We start from the raw sequence: 16,604 nt of genomic DNA on the forward strand, positions 1-16,604 counted from the left end.
TGAACCCAGAACATTTTTAAGATAGTATTATGATGAAAATTTGGAGAAAATTTGGCGGTTATTATATGTTACTGTAATCTGCCTTTATTAAAACCATGTATATGTGTATGGCCATGTCCCTGACTATGGCTGTGGCTTGTGTTATATTAATACATTAAAGTGATAATACAGTTATATATGAGTGTCAAAACCATCTGTCAACTCCATTACATAAATTACTGTATTTTACTTGCTTTTCACTGCCCCTAAATAGTATAAAAATATCTGATTTTTATCTTATTAGTTTTAAGCGAAAATTGAGAGCTACCAAAGTTAGAAATAAATATGTGCATTCGAAAAACTCATTTGTTAAACCCATCTGAAAAAAGTGACAAATGATTAAAAGAAAATTTAACTGATGAGTTGCATTATCAATGTGCAGTTTCTATATTAACTTAAAAAGGCAAAGAATTTATCTGTTAAAATTAAGGATAAATATGTAATGACTAGATTTGAAACCCGATTTGAAACAAAGTTGGTCTTTTATAGTTAAACCATGAAACTTATCTGTTTTACAGATATGTTATGTCCGTATGCTTGCCCCACAAGAGCCCTCGAGGTCAGATATTACAGCGATTCATAATACTGTTGACATTTACAAGACCAGGGATGACCACCTGGATGTTACGGTGTATTATAAATAATGTAGTATAATAATAAACTCTTGTCGCGGAGATTCATTATCGACAATACTATCTTAAGAATTGTGAGGAAGTACACATTTAAACTGTTTATCAATGTAACACACATAATTTTATGTGTTGAGTAAACACTTCAGCGTTGTTTTCAAGTTTGTACCGAGAGGTTGTTTTGCGCTCTGATTACGCAGAGTGCAACAAGTTAGTTAGATTTTTGCGTTAAAAATACTATTCAACAATGGAGGATAAATCTTACAGTTTTGTAACAGGCAGGAAAAACACATTTCATGTTTTGGATTATGTATTTTTCATTGGAACTCTGGTTGTTTCTTTACTTATCGGAATATTCTTCGGATATAGAGGAAGAACCAAACATAGTACAAAAGAAGTGCTGCTTGCAGGAGGGAAAATGCATTTTATACCTGTGTCAATGTCACTTTTGGCAAGTTTCATGTCGGCTATAACATTGCTCGGTACTCCAGCAGAAATGTATAACTTTACCACCATGTACTGGTACATAGGAATCTCTTATTTCTTTGTTATGTTCATGGCAGCACATATCTATCTTCCCGTCTTCTATAACCTCGGGGTCACCAGTGTATATGAGGTTAGTATTCTTTTACACACGCTATTATTTCCCGCTCATTTTTCATAAATCTGATACTAATACTGTAGTCATTAAAATCACAATCGATTTAGTTTAAACATATTTATTTATAGTGGATTGGGAAACAAATTTTTCAACTTATAATATTAATCCCTTTCCACTTTGCGGGTGCGAGTGTTGCCTAAATCTAAATATAAAATTCCTCAGTGGCGGATCCAGGGGGGGGGGGGGGGGGTTCCGGGGGTGCGCACCCCCCCTTTATTTTTGCCGATCAATGCATTTGTATCGGGACATATGTTTTGCACCCCCCCCCTTTGCCCTGGGTTAGCACCCCTTAGCACCCCCCCTTTCGAAAATTCCTGCATCCGCCCCTGTTCCTTGCATAAACATACTCACATTCCCGTTATCATTCAGTGTTTTCTTGATCTTTAACGTTTTTGGTGGATTTTTTTATAATAAGAAAATTATGGAATACAATCTCATTCTATTTTATTTAAATTTAGTTGGATTTATTCAATAACACTGCAGGGTTTTCATTGACAAAGTTTTTAACCGGTGACTTTAACAAAGTCTACCCTCGAGAGTCTATATATACATGTACCTGTTGATAGCATATTTTCAACAAGCTAAAACCGGGATTTATATCAAATATCAGATATTAGATAAAGCTCATATGTAATAAATATGACATTGCGTAATAAAAGTTTACAAACATTACAAATAATTTATACATAAATATGTTTATAAATTATTTTTAAAGTTGTATATGTTATGTAAAAAATAAAATAGAGAGGTCATAACTATCAATTACATATACGTAAATAACATGTACTAAATTATTGACGTCGATAAAAGAAATTACCGTTTCTTAATTAACAGTTTGCGTAGGTATCCCGCAGATTATGCTTTGAAATGACATAATCAGCAGCTTTAAATCTCTGAAACGCCGACGAACTATAACATGATAATATACTGGAGTAAAAAATACTGGCGTATATCCTGCAGTTTGATACGTTTCCTGACATGGTATATACCCTGTGAACAAAACCAAAGATCAAAGTGTAATCAATGTCGAACGGAGACACTCCATTATAATGTAATTCACAGAAGCTATTGCCGTTCATATTCCCAGTCAATGCCCGATATCCCTTTGCCTGGCTGTTCAGGAGGTGAAATAACACTGATTCAAGATGCCGTGTGAAGATTTCAAAAGTTAGACATATCATTTTGTCCTTGAACTCGTCATAATACCTAATGCTACTTTGCTTTTTAGTTGCTACATCATATACATGTAGCTATAGTACTGATAATAAAATCAAAGTTCATTTCCTATTTCATTATCTGCTCAACTTCTTTTACTGAATGCAAGATTATTCTAAATAACCCATTTATTCACTTACTAAACAAATGTTATTTTCTTGTAGTATTTGGAACATCGGTTCAGCAAAGGTGTCAGAACAGCAGGCATGTGTATATTCTCACTACAAATGGTGGGTATATGAATTTAGATGTCATCAACAATAATTTTAAAATTCAGTTTACATATATATGATATAAACGAGGGGCGAAAGATACAAGAGATACTCATATATCGAAAATAAACTGACAACGCCATGGCTAAAATAAACTGACAACGCCATGGCTAAAATAAACTGACAACGCCATGGCTAAAATAGACTGACAACGCCATGGCTAAAATAAACTGACAACGCCATGGCTAAAACAGACAACGACGAACAGACAAATAATAGTACACAACACACAACCGTTAGAAAATAAACTGACAACGCCATGGCTAAAACAGACAACGACGAACAGACAAATAATAGTACACAACACACAACATAGAAAAGTAAAGACTAAGCAACACGAACCCTACTAAAAACTGGATACGACTCTTTGCTCACACTAAGCATGCTAAAGATGTAGTACTTTACAGACTTTTACAATACAATTCACGTTAGACTTTTATCCCGATAATAGCTTCGTATGCACCATTTTATTTGTAAGTGTTGTTTTCATTGTTTTTAAAATCTCTTTATAATGTTATAAGATGAGGTTTCTTCTTCAGATTATAGGAACTGTAAAGATAAGAAACGGGTAAAAATCATTGTTGATCATGTTGATAGTGATGTTCCCCCACTTTGTAACAGGGTTAAAAGCACGGCTGATTAGTTACTTCACTCTCCTCTTGTTTCCCAACAATTACACCATCTTTAAAAAGTTATCTTACAACGTTCAATCGTAGATAAAAGTTAACATATATTTCATGCACATGATGTATTCTTTTGTTTTGTTTTTTTGTAGATGATCTACATGTCTATTGTTTTGTATGGACCATCGTTAGCATTAAATGCAGGTAGGTTTTGGTTATCGTAAATCCGTTAGGAATTTATTTTTGCTTTGAAAAAGCAATATTCCCATTAGTTCTATCATTTTCACATGATTATTGGAATTGCCAAATGGATAAATGTACAATGCAGATGTCCCATCCACAAGATCTTGTGGGCATCCGATGTTCAGTACTTCAGTACTTTGGTTGTTGTTTTGTAACGTGTTCAGGGCTTCATCCGTTTCGTAGGTTGAATGACCTAGCAGAAGGCCATCTGGTTATGACAAGTAATTCGAAAACTAATAACATACTGATGGGGGTTCCAGAAGGATATGATTTCAATATAAACTAAAAGCAATTTCATCTAAATGATTAAATACTAGTCTAGAGCAACTACCTGCTTGTTTAGACTGTGAACAAGGTTACTTAATTTGGTTATAATAATTAAGAGTGCAAAAACGATTAATATTTATTGATGTTCATGGTATAAAGTTAAAAAATAAATTCGGATATTTCATAATCTAGAATTGACCATAATTTACATTTAAATAAACTTACGAACTCGATTTCTCAGAATAAAATATTTATTTTATGATTATAAAATTATTGCCTGAATTGTAGCAATTCAGTTTTTCAATGACACCAATTTCACAATGACTAGTGCACATTATTTACACAATTTTGTCAGCAAGTAATACATATATAATGCATATTCAGAAAAATCAATTTTGATTTAAGAATGGAAAGCCCCTTTTTGTTTTTTATTGGGATGCAAAAAGAGTTGACCGAAGCAAACTGTACACACGATAAATACTGTAACAACCCTATCAAATTACAAAAAGAAGCATGTGATCATTTATACGATTTTTGAATATACATGTTATATGACAGAGAAATATCGGGCGTCCGTCCGGTCTTGTTAGCGTTGTGATGTGTAGAAAAATATGTGCTATGCAGGGGACACTGGCAGTCTGTTCTTTTATTGTTTTGATTTTTCTAAGAATCACGGAAAGTACATTCTGTCATTTTGTTGCATTTTATTTGGGAAAAATCTAATTTGAAATGCCTATCTATTGTTGTTAGCCAATCAAAAATACGAATTCTTATGAAACATACTTGTAAACAGGATTTATATAGTCTTACTATAAAAATCCTTGGTGTAATAATTAAATTTTAGTTCCACATATTTATTTATTTTTGCAGTGACTGGTTTATCATTGTGGGGTGCTGTTGCTTCGGTTGGTATTGTCTGCATGATTTATACTGCACTGGTAAGAAAATGTTTAACAAATAAAGAACTTAATATTCAAAAATAAAGTCTACATTAGTAAAAAACAAAAATGTTAACAGTGACCAAACTAGGGAATAACTCATTGCTACAGTAGTTTTTTTTTAAATAAACCAATACTTCGTACAAGCTTTAACAATCCTGCATAAACAATAAATATTACAATTCAAGCACATACCAAAGTAGACTTGATTTTTAAAGACAAAATTTGCATGAAGTGACGATATTGTTAAAATCTTTCTCCATCTTATATTAACATGTTTAGTATGGGTAAACTTTATGCTTATCCTCTAAGTGTGAGTGCCGGAATTTAAACAATAGCAGTCTCAATCATAATTCGACAATTCTTAGTCATAATTTGATTTCAGAGGATAAAATAAGAGTGTTTGAACAAATTGTATGCCACGGACTCTGGTGCATTTTTAATGTTTTTTTTAAAATCCATATATAGTAATGTCCAAGTTATACCCACATTTACTAAAAGGTCACAATCCTGGGCATACATTCTACAGTCGTAAGATGTAATTTGAACTTGTTACATATATTTGAAGGGTGGAATGAAAGCAGTGTTATGGACGGATTCTTTTCAAGTTGTGATGATGATAACTGGTGTGTTAGCTACACTGATACAAGGCTCTATAGAAGTTGGAGGATTTGCTAAAGCATGGGAAATAGCAGCTGATAATGAGAGAGTATGGTTTACAGAGTAGGTTTCTTAAAAGATCTGTCCAGAATTTAAATACATATATATATATAAGTATTGTAATTTATAATTCATTTATATTATATGATAGAATGAAATTCAAAACAGTGTGGCTGTGGCCATTGATTGACACATTAAATTCATCCATTGACTGGGACAATTTAGGTGAACGTTTGTATGTAACGATCACTGCTCACTATGTACTTTTTAAAGACACTTAAACTATGGGGTCACCAAAGGTTCTCAACACCTTAATAAAGTAATTCGAAAAATTAATCAGAAATAACACGATGTTTTGATTTATAACAATTATATAAATCAAAACATAAAGGTTATTCCTGATTAATTTTTCGAATTATTTTATAATTAAAGGCGTTAAGAAACCTTTGGTGACCCCACAGTTTAAATGTCTATCGTAGGTACGTCGTGAACAGTGGTCGTTACAGACAAACATTCACGTAAATTGTCCCAGTCAATGGATGAATTTAATGTGTCAATCAATGGCCACAGCCACACTGTTTTGAATTTCATTCTATACACGTTTGACTGTTAAATATAAATAAAAAATGCAAGAATTAAAAATGAAATAAAAAATACAATCAAAACAGGGCTCCATTTCTAATCTTAGTAGGACCAACCCTGTGTACCTTAAAATGTACAACCAAATCTGATCTGAAAAATAATAGAGAGTATTACAGTGAACACTTTGGGGGCAAGAAGTCTTAAACAGACAAGATATATAAATAGTAAACTGCATAAATCTGGGATAAATATTACATGTTCTTATTTGAAAAAAGAAGATATTTCTGTTATATGTAAGACTTAAGATATGACCATTTATTGGAAACTATATTATTCCTTTACTTTCTGTTTCAAATCTTATTGGGTTTTACGTGTTTTTATTCAGAGATATTCGACGTATACTATGATCTACTATGGTAACAGGAAATAACAAATCAATTCAGATCTCCAACATATGATAAAATTAATCATCTCATCCTGCACCCAACTTTTAAGTTAAAGTAAAGTAAGTCTTGACGACAAAAATTGCTAGTAAAGTGTTCATGGTTACATAATCCACTTGTTTTTTTAGTCCGATGTCAGTTTTAAATGTAGTGTAACAAAACTATAAGGACGTTATATATGTCTAAAATTTATGTCATCTCAGTATCTGTCACAATGTCTATAGATTTATTTGTGAAATGTCCACAATTTTAGAAGGAACACTCCTTGTTCTGAAAGAAAACAATTCAGTTGTAAATTATACAATTTTTTATTTCATGTTAGAATACTTTTGGTATGTGTTCATTTAATCTTTGATTATTTACCGAATTTATAACTGCACCATACCCATTTTCTGAGCAAATTGATAGCTACAACAAGTAGGCAACTACAGAAATATTCGTTACACGATTTAAAAACAATATATTTAAAAATTTTAAGGGACTTTTTTCCTAAAAAAATGTTAACAGGAACTATTATACTATAAACTTTTATTATATGTTTTTTTTCAAACATTACCAGTGTTTCTGTGGTCTGCTCTGTGTAAGTCTCGGACTTTGTTTCATATATGTACTAGTGAATGTTTCATGTTTTGCAAGAACATGACATTTCTCATTAGCAGCGTTATACGTTTACTGTTTTGTCTATTTTTGGTAAATGAATGTCCATTTGACGTGGTTCGGTACTTATACTTCTCATCATTGTATTGTTGTGATCTGGTGATTTTTTGTATTCTTGTCTTTTTTTTTTGCTGATGTGCTTTTCTGTATATATGCCTTTTTGTGTTTCTTGGTTGACATATTTGTTTGTTTTTGTAGTGATAAGATTAAAACACAATGCTGACTGCTGTATCCCTATTTTTGACATTTTTACCTATTATGTCGTTTTGTTTTGTTCACATATCGTTTTAAATATAATGGAATTGTATGCGACTGTCGTACAGTGAGAGATTTGATTAGCTACGAAACCAGGTTGAATCCACCATTTTCTACATAAGAATGCCTGTTTCAAGTCAGTAATATGACAGTTGTTATCCATTCGTTTGATGTGTTTGAGCTTTTGATTTTGTCATTTAATTTATAGAGACTTTACGTTTTGAATCTTTCCTGGAGTTCGGTATTTTTGTTATTTTACTTTTTATAAAACACATGAACTAATTCCAAACATTCATTTCAGTTTTAGAGTAGATCCATCAGTCCGTCATAGTGCCTGGGCTTTAGTTATTGGTGGATCATTTCTATGGGTATCAGTCTATGGTACTAATCAAGCACAAGTCCAACGGGCTCTTACATGTAAATCATTAAGGGATGCTAAAATGTAAGTATAGGGACTTAAGCTAAAAAAATATTATTATAGTATTATAGTATTGGTACGCGATTAATTGACGAAAGAGGTTCACAAACATATTGGTTAAAATATAGTTACCGACGTGATATAACCAAAAAATAATAAATCAATCAATTTCTTAAATTATTGGTTATCAAAATATTCCAATTTTGAAGGATTTACATGCGCCAAATTGAAATTAATTAATAGTTTTTAGTCGTACAAATTATACTGTCAAATGCTATACCGTTGACATTAACTTTAAACCAAATGTATTTTTTTTAAAGATGAAAAAGCACTGTGATGAATAATTTAAAATGTCTTTATATGTATTGCAACTATGTTAACTATTCAATTGATAAATAATATCTTTTTAATGATTTGTTAATGCATGTTTTATTGTAATTTTCAGAGCACTATGGTTGAATTTTCCAGGCCTGTGTATTATTCTATATTTGTGTTGTTTGGTTGGCATTGTGCTATATGCATTTTACAGACACTGTGACCCAGTGACATATGGCCTCATTATGGCGTCAGATCAGGTTGGTTGTCCTCTTGATATTTTGATAATGATCATGTGCTATCTGGATTAAGTCTCGAACAAGCGCTTTCTAAGTACAATCTGAGACTACTATAGTAGTAGCCTCAGTTGCAATTGAACATTTTGATGACTTCGGGTACCGTGCTCGCCAAGAGTTCACGAGATTGTTCGAATACTGACTGGGTAAACAAAACCTTTACATAAAAAAAAAAAAAAAATGATATACACGTACGCTGCTGTTCATGGGAATTGCACAGAACAATTAGTAAGAGGACCATCTTGATGTTTCGGTGTCAGAACAATGTCTACAGGTAGACCGACACGTTACTATACGATTGTTACCTTGTGATTAAGTCATGAAACGTTAACTCAGCCCTTTGGTCTAGTACGAAGCAAGACATTTTGTAAAATTCAATATATCTTCCACTGGACGTTTATAATCTATTGCCAATACATATTCAGTGGCGTAGCAGTGTAGAATAAAAAGGTTGGAGAGGGGACAAACCATTGAAAGTGACAAGCAAAAAAAACCTAAACTTTTCTATAGTTTAATATGCTAGTATATCGTTAACCCTATTATATTTTATTTATTTCAATATTTTTTTATTTTCCAAAAAAGAAGTAGGGCAGTTATCCTCTTTGCCTCCAAGCTCGTACGCCAGTGATATTCAAACAACTGAAATGCTGCAATATGCAATGCATATTATAGTATTTTGGCATTAATTACATTCCAACTATAAGAAAACTGTAAAAATAAACATAAATGATTGGAACGGTGCTACTTTAAAAAAAACGGCAAAGGATCATATATCAGTAAATACTTGGAATTAAATAAACTCATGGCTTCATATTCGAACAGTTGCCCATTGTTTCTATCAGACGACTATTGTATAAACAATCAAATTATTACAATAAAAACGTTTGTTTTTCAGCTTTACCCTCTGTTTGTGATGGATATTATGGGCCATGTTCCTGGTGTTCCTGGATTGTTTGTTGCCTCCATTTTCAGCGGAAGTTTAAGGTACACCAAATACAAACCATTAGAATAAATTGCATTTGACCATGAAACGTATTAATTTTAGCAGTAATTTGGTGGACAATTTAGAGTAAATTTACACGTAATTTATTAATTTAGACACTTTCTATTTTGAATCTGTTTTTTTTTCCTATTTCAATATTAAAATTAACATAGTTGCATATAATTGCTTACATCCACTTTATTTGAACTTTTCTGGCTAGTTGTATCTTTGCAATCATACCTCATCTCCTTATTTTTTTATATTGAACACAAATTGAAGAGGTCTTGATCGTTTATATCTAGTATTATTTTAGTCCATTTCTGTTCCAACGGTTATTTTTTCCGCGCGCAACATACTGGAACACGTGAGCTAGAAAAAGTCGGGAATTCGACATTTTTTTCATTTGATTGATGTATACGAGCTTTAGAATTTCCCACTTGTTAAAGGACTTTCCATTTTGAATTTCATTGGGGTTCGGTATTTTTGTAATTACCATTAAAAAAATCTTACTTCCAGAATTTTCTTTGCCCTCGAAGCAATGTATCGAGTACAATAGAAGCAATAGCGTTTTTTTTTTTAATTTTATTTCAGCACATTGTCTTCTGGGTTAAACTCATTGTCAGCTGTTTTATTACAAGACGTCGTTAAAGTATATATAGCTCCAGACATAACTGATCAGAGAGCAGCATTACTCACCAAAGTCTTTGGTTAGTTTGATTTAGATATATGAACAAAATGAGTTACATTACTTTTTTTGAAAATTTGTAAACTTCCAGAAATAGGAAAAAAATATAATGGACCAAACTTTCCTCAAATATTTTTTTATTAGAATTTAAGCAGCATCTACATATATGCATGGTCTTTCATGACGGTTTCACGATATTTTAATATAACTTGTAAAAATTTAACATATTTGCCAATGAAGTGACAAAATCCACTGCAGACCAATAATTTGACTTCATCTTGTTTATATAAAATGACAGAGTTGAGGTTTCAAATACTATATATTTTTACCTATTATGTCTGTTTGTTTCGTTCACACATCGTTGTCAATAGAATGTAATTTAATGCGACTGTCATTCAAGTGAACTAGTCACAAGGTTTAAGCCACCCTTTTATACATAAGACAACGACTGTACCAAGTCCGGGATATTACAGTTGTTATCCATTCATTTGGTGGGTTCCAGCTTTTGATTTTTGCGTTTCGATAAGGGTCTTTCAGTTTTGAATTTTCCTCGGAGTTCAGTGTTCTTGTGATTTTATGTTTTAGTATGGTTGTTAATGTGATCATTAGGTTTCATAATTTTTCGCCAAGGCACATGCTGTATACATACCATCACTGTCAATTGCTTAGATTATGACAATGAGCAGTTGGGGAGAATATAATATTCGAATTAATGAGGTCCATGCCTTCTTCCCTTTCTGACAGACTGCGTATATTCGTTATACACCAATATTTTTTTGAATTCACGATATTATTTTACTGGTGAGGACCATTAATATGAACACTGTAATCTCATGTTATTTTCTTTTTTAGCTGTCATGTTTGGAATTATTTGTTTAAGTCTTACATACGTAGCATCTTTACTGGGAGGAATTCTACAGGTATGTCATTTTATTCTGACTCCATTAAAAATTTATTTGAGTATTTAGTTTGTTAAGGTACAAATGTATTCTAAAAATATACTTTATATTGTTGAATTACCATATGAACTCCTGCCAATGGAATGATGCATTTGTTGGCGTGAAGTAAATTTGCTTTTCACACTATTATTGAAAAAAAAACAATGCAAACAATGAACAACCCTAAAACAGCGTCAGCATCAGATCATCTCAACCAAAAAAAACCTACCCAAAACAACAACAACAAAACACAAGCAAGTGAGGACAAGAAACATATGTCAAATAGAAAATTTCGATTCAAACTAATAAACATCAGCAAACGACGAAAAACCAGTGTAATGGAACAACCTTCGATTCATCTGTTGTTTTTACTACTGTATTAGGCATGGATACAAACAAATGTTAAATCCAATGATACATCCGGTTTTAAATTAAAATACATATAATTACATGTATCTATCAAACAAAACTTTATTTATTCATTTACGCTAACATGTCTAAATTACATTTTGTGTTGTATTAATTTACGGTAACATGCCTAAATTACATTTTATGTTGTTTCAAATTTCAGGCAGCTCTGGCTATATTCGGCATGTTGGGAGCTCCCATGCTGGGTCTCTTCACCCTTGGTATGCTATTCCCTTGGGCAAATAAATGGGTTGGTATTTTTGTTTGTAATAGATAAGATGTATCTGTGTTATGTCATCTTTATTCAACCTTAATAAAAAATGCAGACACACGCAATAATAGTAATATAACCGTTGTTTGAAATCCTTGATCTTTAATCTCTGTTGGGTAATTGTATAATGTATCATTGACAATCATACCACATTACCTTATTTTACATTGAATTGAGAAAGGGAGAATTTAATGGATGTGTGTATTTCAATGGTTTACAATACGATGCAAATCTGACCCAAGGTCATCATACATCGTTTAAAATGTTAAGTTAGTTATAAGCAGTTTAGAATAATCGCTACCACCGTTGGTTTTTGAACGCAATTACATATGAGGAAAATTCTTCTTCTCATCCTGGCTGTATCTTATTATTTAACAATGCTGTGATTTGAAGAAGTCAGAAATCTTTAAACTGCTATTTCGGATTGAAAAGCATTGATAACAAACAGAAGAATCTTGAAGTTAGTAGCCACCTTAACTTCCGATTCCTGAAAAATGAAACACTGATGGTTCTTAACGAAAAACGTAAACGAAATGGTTAATCCCGGTATTTTTGATGAGTGTTTGTGTTAGCAGCATTCGCAATTCTAAATGATCCTGTCGAGTTATCTCTATGTCATGATTATCATAGTGGCAGATTATAACTTTTCACAAAATTTCTTGAATATACTCATCATAGATACCGGGAATAAAATTATATATTTACGCCAGACGCGCGTTTCGTCTACAAAAGACTCATCAGTGACGCTCGAATCAAAAGTGTTATAAAAGGCCAAATAATTAACGAAGTTGAAGAGCATTGAGGACCATAAATTCCTAAATATTTTCCAAATACAGCTAAGGAAAGCTGTTCCTGAGGTAGAAAAGCCTTAGTTTTTCAAAAATTCCTAGTTTTGATAACAGTTAATTTATAATTATGAACATATCAATGATGATTAAATGTTAATATTTCACATATCAAAGTAAATCTTTATTTTCGTTTTAAAAAAATATTAGAAAAGAAATCAACGATTTTATCTGATGATTTGTTTTTTAAGAATGATCAGCAACTACGAATCAAAGCGCAAGGTTTACGGGCCACAAAATACGAACGACAAATATCCTCAGTTATTACAACTTTGACCACTGACTTATTATATGTATGATGTGTAAACAATACATGGTTTTTTTAAATGGATTCTGTCGCTTAAAAAAAATGTGCACCTGTCAACAATAGTGACACTTACATCATTAAGATACGATATTAAAGTTTGCAAATTTATTTAAAATCTCATTCAATCATTGATACCTATATTTACCTTAACAGGGGGCCTATAGTGGTCTTGCCACCAGTTTGATTATGATGTTCTGGATAGGAATAGGAGCTTATGTAACCAAACCAGACTTGGGAAAAGCTCCGATCTCGTTAGCAGGATGTCCGAACTTTACAGTATTTTCAAATGGAACAGACACATATGTAGAATATGCCAATTATTCGATGTTGTATAACTCCACAATAGATATGACAACTTCTATAGCAGATTCACCTGTAGATGACTCGTAAGTAAATCCATGAAGTGATTACACGATCTGACAAACATCAATATCCAAAACATTAAGTAGGTAAACCTTCGTGTATCTTCCATTTTAAATACTGTAGTTATTAAAATGATTTAAAAAAATGCAATTGTGGCAAAACATTTTGAATTTTATGCGACTATCATACAAGTGAGAGGTTTAGCTAGATATGAAAAAACATATTTAATCCACCATTTTCTACATCAAGTCAGAAACATGACAGTTTTTTTCCATTCGTTTGATGTGTTTGAGGTTTTGATTTTGCCATTTGATTAATGACTTTCTGTTTTGAGTTATCGTTGGAGTCTGGTATATTTGTTATTTGCTTTTTCTTATATAAAAGAGATAAATGATAAGTGATTCTTACTTGTCGACCAGTGGTAAACGATATTCTATCGAATCACGGTGCTTGTAATAATTGTAGAAACACAAAGTGTGTTACATTTGAAATGTACACATATTTGATAATTTATGTTATTTCTTATGCAGCAAAAATACTGCAATCTGATTAGTTAATTACCCCGGTGTAAATAACACCCCACCCTGGTTCACCCGGGGATAAATAAAATTTTGCCAAAAATTTCAGATTTTTTTTTTGCCAAGATAACAAAAAAAAAAAAAAAAAAAAAACAAATAATCAAAACAAAATGTTAAAAAATTTAATAAGCAAAAATTTTAAAAAATTAAAAAAAATATTTCAAAAAATTTTAAAAAATATTTCAAATTTTTTTCCCCCGGAAAACTCAAAGAACACAAAAATTTCTCAATTTTTCCAAAAATTATGTAAAAAGTATTTGACAATGTGCAGCAACATGGACATTGAAAAAATGATACGCTGTAAATTTTTTATTACCTTTTTTTCAATTTTACATCCTGGTTTCAAAATGAGTAAAGGAATTGTTCATAAGAAATAAATTCGTTATCTTGGTGTAATCAGGGGTGTACGAAATTTGACACCGTTGTTGAAAATTCATACACCCATTCGGCTGCGCCTCAGGGTGTATGAATTTTCAACAACGGTGTAAAATTCTGTACACCCCTGATTACACCAAGATAACTAATATTATTACACAAAATTTAAAATGGTTAGAGCTCACTTTGACAGTTTCATAAAAGATATGCAAAATACATGCCTTATCTATAAATGTATGCTAAGAATGATTTCTGAATCCATGCTGGATATCTCAAATTGTATACATATAGGTCATTTATATATTATTTTCTATTACCACAGGAACCCAGTAGATAAGTTGTACACCCTGTCGTATGTATGGTACAGTTTTACAGCCGTGTTAATTGTTGTTTTTGTTGGGATGATTGTAACAATGATAACTGGTAATATTTTATACTTAATTAATATAACAACACAATTATGAGTAATAATGGAAGCCAAAAAGAGGGGCGAAAGCTACCAGATGGACAGTCAGACTCATATATCGAAAATAAACCGACAACACCTTGGCCAAAAAAGTAAAAGACAAACAGACAAACTACAGTACACAAGACACAACATAGAAAACTCAAGACTAAGCAACACGAACCCCACCAAAAACTAGGGGGGGGGGGGCTCTCAGGTGCTCCGTAAATGTATTTTATTTATGTATACAGAAAATGGTTTATATGAGATCCGGACATTAATTTGTCTGTATAGGCGAACATCTTTAACTTATCTCAGCAAATGATAAGACATCAGTACGATTTATGGAGTACATTCCACATTATTCGGATTTAAATTTCAGATTAAAAATTAAAAGGCAAAGCTTGAATTCTTCAGATACATGTTCCTGTGAGTTGATGTGATATTGTTTGGTTATAACTTTGCTTATTAAAAAATGACTTTTTCTTGCAGGTAAAAAAGATCCAAAGACCATAGATGCCAGATTGATTTGTCCAGTTTTTGACGTTATCTTTCCGTATCTTCCAGAAAAAATACTCAAACCACTCAGATTTGGAGTCAATCATAAAGGGGTAAAGTTTTTTTTATTTAAGATTGTAAAAAAAAAAAGAGTTCAGTGAATAATATTTTTTTTTATATATTTATGTAGAACTTTTACTTTTAAATGTTTTTTTTTTTTTTCTCTTTCAAAACACGGTTAGTGGTTCGTTGGTAAAAAGTAAACTTTTGGCAGGTTATAGCTGTACATGTAATCATGTGGTACGTGTAATGGTGTATACATGTACGATTCTAACGATCTTCCCGTATTGTTGGAACCATTATTTGTATAAATTTGGTTAAAGTATTATTTATTTCAATAAATCCGAAAAATAATTACACACGCAAAATTACATGGTTAAAGGATGAGTCGAGCGATGGACATGTTTTGTTTATCAAATCGACATAGCTTGTTATAACAATACATATTTTTATAATATATATTTACTAAAATAACATTACAAATAAATGAGTGAACTGTTTTATGCATCACTCTTTGCTGACATGGTATTTTTTTTTATTTCAGAAATACGACATCAAACCAACACCATCTGAAATGCCTTTAAAGGACAAGAATCCTAGCGTTGGAAATACAGACCAGCTGGTCAATGGTATTGACACTGAAATGGAAATTATGATTCCAAAGCCGGATGAAAAAGAAAAAGGAGATGTCAAATTTGTGTAAGAGAATGACAACATTTTGAAAAGAGACAATCCACCAGAACAGTATTCAAACATTCATTGTAAATAAAAGAAACTTTCTTTTATTAAAATTAATATTCATTTCTAAATAAACAGTCATCATCTTTTTTTTTAACTTGTACATATAGGACAAACCTAAATAAAAAATGATTTTGTATATAAGCATAGTTTGTTATTTGTATGGTTAGGTTCAACGCCTTCAATAAATATATAGTTGAATATAATAATATATAATGAGAGAAAGTTGCAATATATTATCAAGCGGTTTGCTTATATCTCTCCCAATTGATATGATTATTACAATTCTCGAGCACTTGTCGATGAGATCACACCTGGTAATAAGTGGGGTTCGTGTTGCTACGTTTTTGGGTTTGTATGTTGTGATTGGTAGAAAGCTGATTTTCGAAACTTATAAACTACAAGCTTTGATTTGATACGTAATTGACGGAATGTGTGGTGACAGAAGACATGAAGGAAACTCTTGCGATATTTTAGTCGATACTTTAACCAAGAGTTATAACTGCATGTCTAAGAGAGGAAACTTTGATTGTTTATAATGTAGTTTAGGTTAGTCGTCTATATAATGGAATTTTATGCGACTGTCATACAAGTGAGA

At 31.7% G+C, this 16,604-nt stretch overlaps 1 protein-coding gene across 1 annotated transcript; it reads left to right on the plus strand.

Moving 5' to 3' along the window:
* Positions 1 to 718: 718 nt before the first annotated feature.
* Positions 719 to 16,150, plus strand: LOC143045411 (sodium-coupled monocarboxylate transporter 2-like). The gene is made up of 15 exons (XM_076217897.1): positions 719 to 1,284; positions 2,709 to 2,774; positions 3,592 to 3,643; positions 4,820 to 4,887; positions 5,456 to 5,610; positions 7,786 to 7,926; positions 8,348 to 8,477; positions 9,409 to 9,497; positions 10,087 to 10,202; positions 11,033 to 11,100; positions 11,690 to 11,776; positions 13,103 to 13,335; positions 14,588 to 14,688; positions 15,203 to 15,321; positions 15,813 to 16,150. The coding sequence occupies exons 1-15, from the start codon at positions 916 to 918 to the stop codon at positions 15,969 to 15,971; spliced, it is 1,953 nt and encodes a 650-aa protein (XP_076074012.1). The 5' UTR covers positions 719 to 915; the 3' UTR covers positions 15,972 to 16,150.
* Positions 16,151 to 16,604: the final 454 nt, after the last annotated feature.

Source organism: Mytilus galloprovincialis, chromosome 9, assembly GCF_965363235.1.
Source record: "Mytilus galloprovincialis chromosome 9, xbMytGall1.hap1.1, whole genome shotgun sequence".
Classification (NCBI taxonomy): domain Eukaryota; kingdom Metazoa; phylum Mollusca; class Bivalvia; order Mytilida; family Mytilidae; genus Mytilus; species Mytilus galloprovincialis.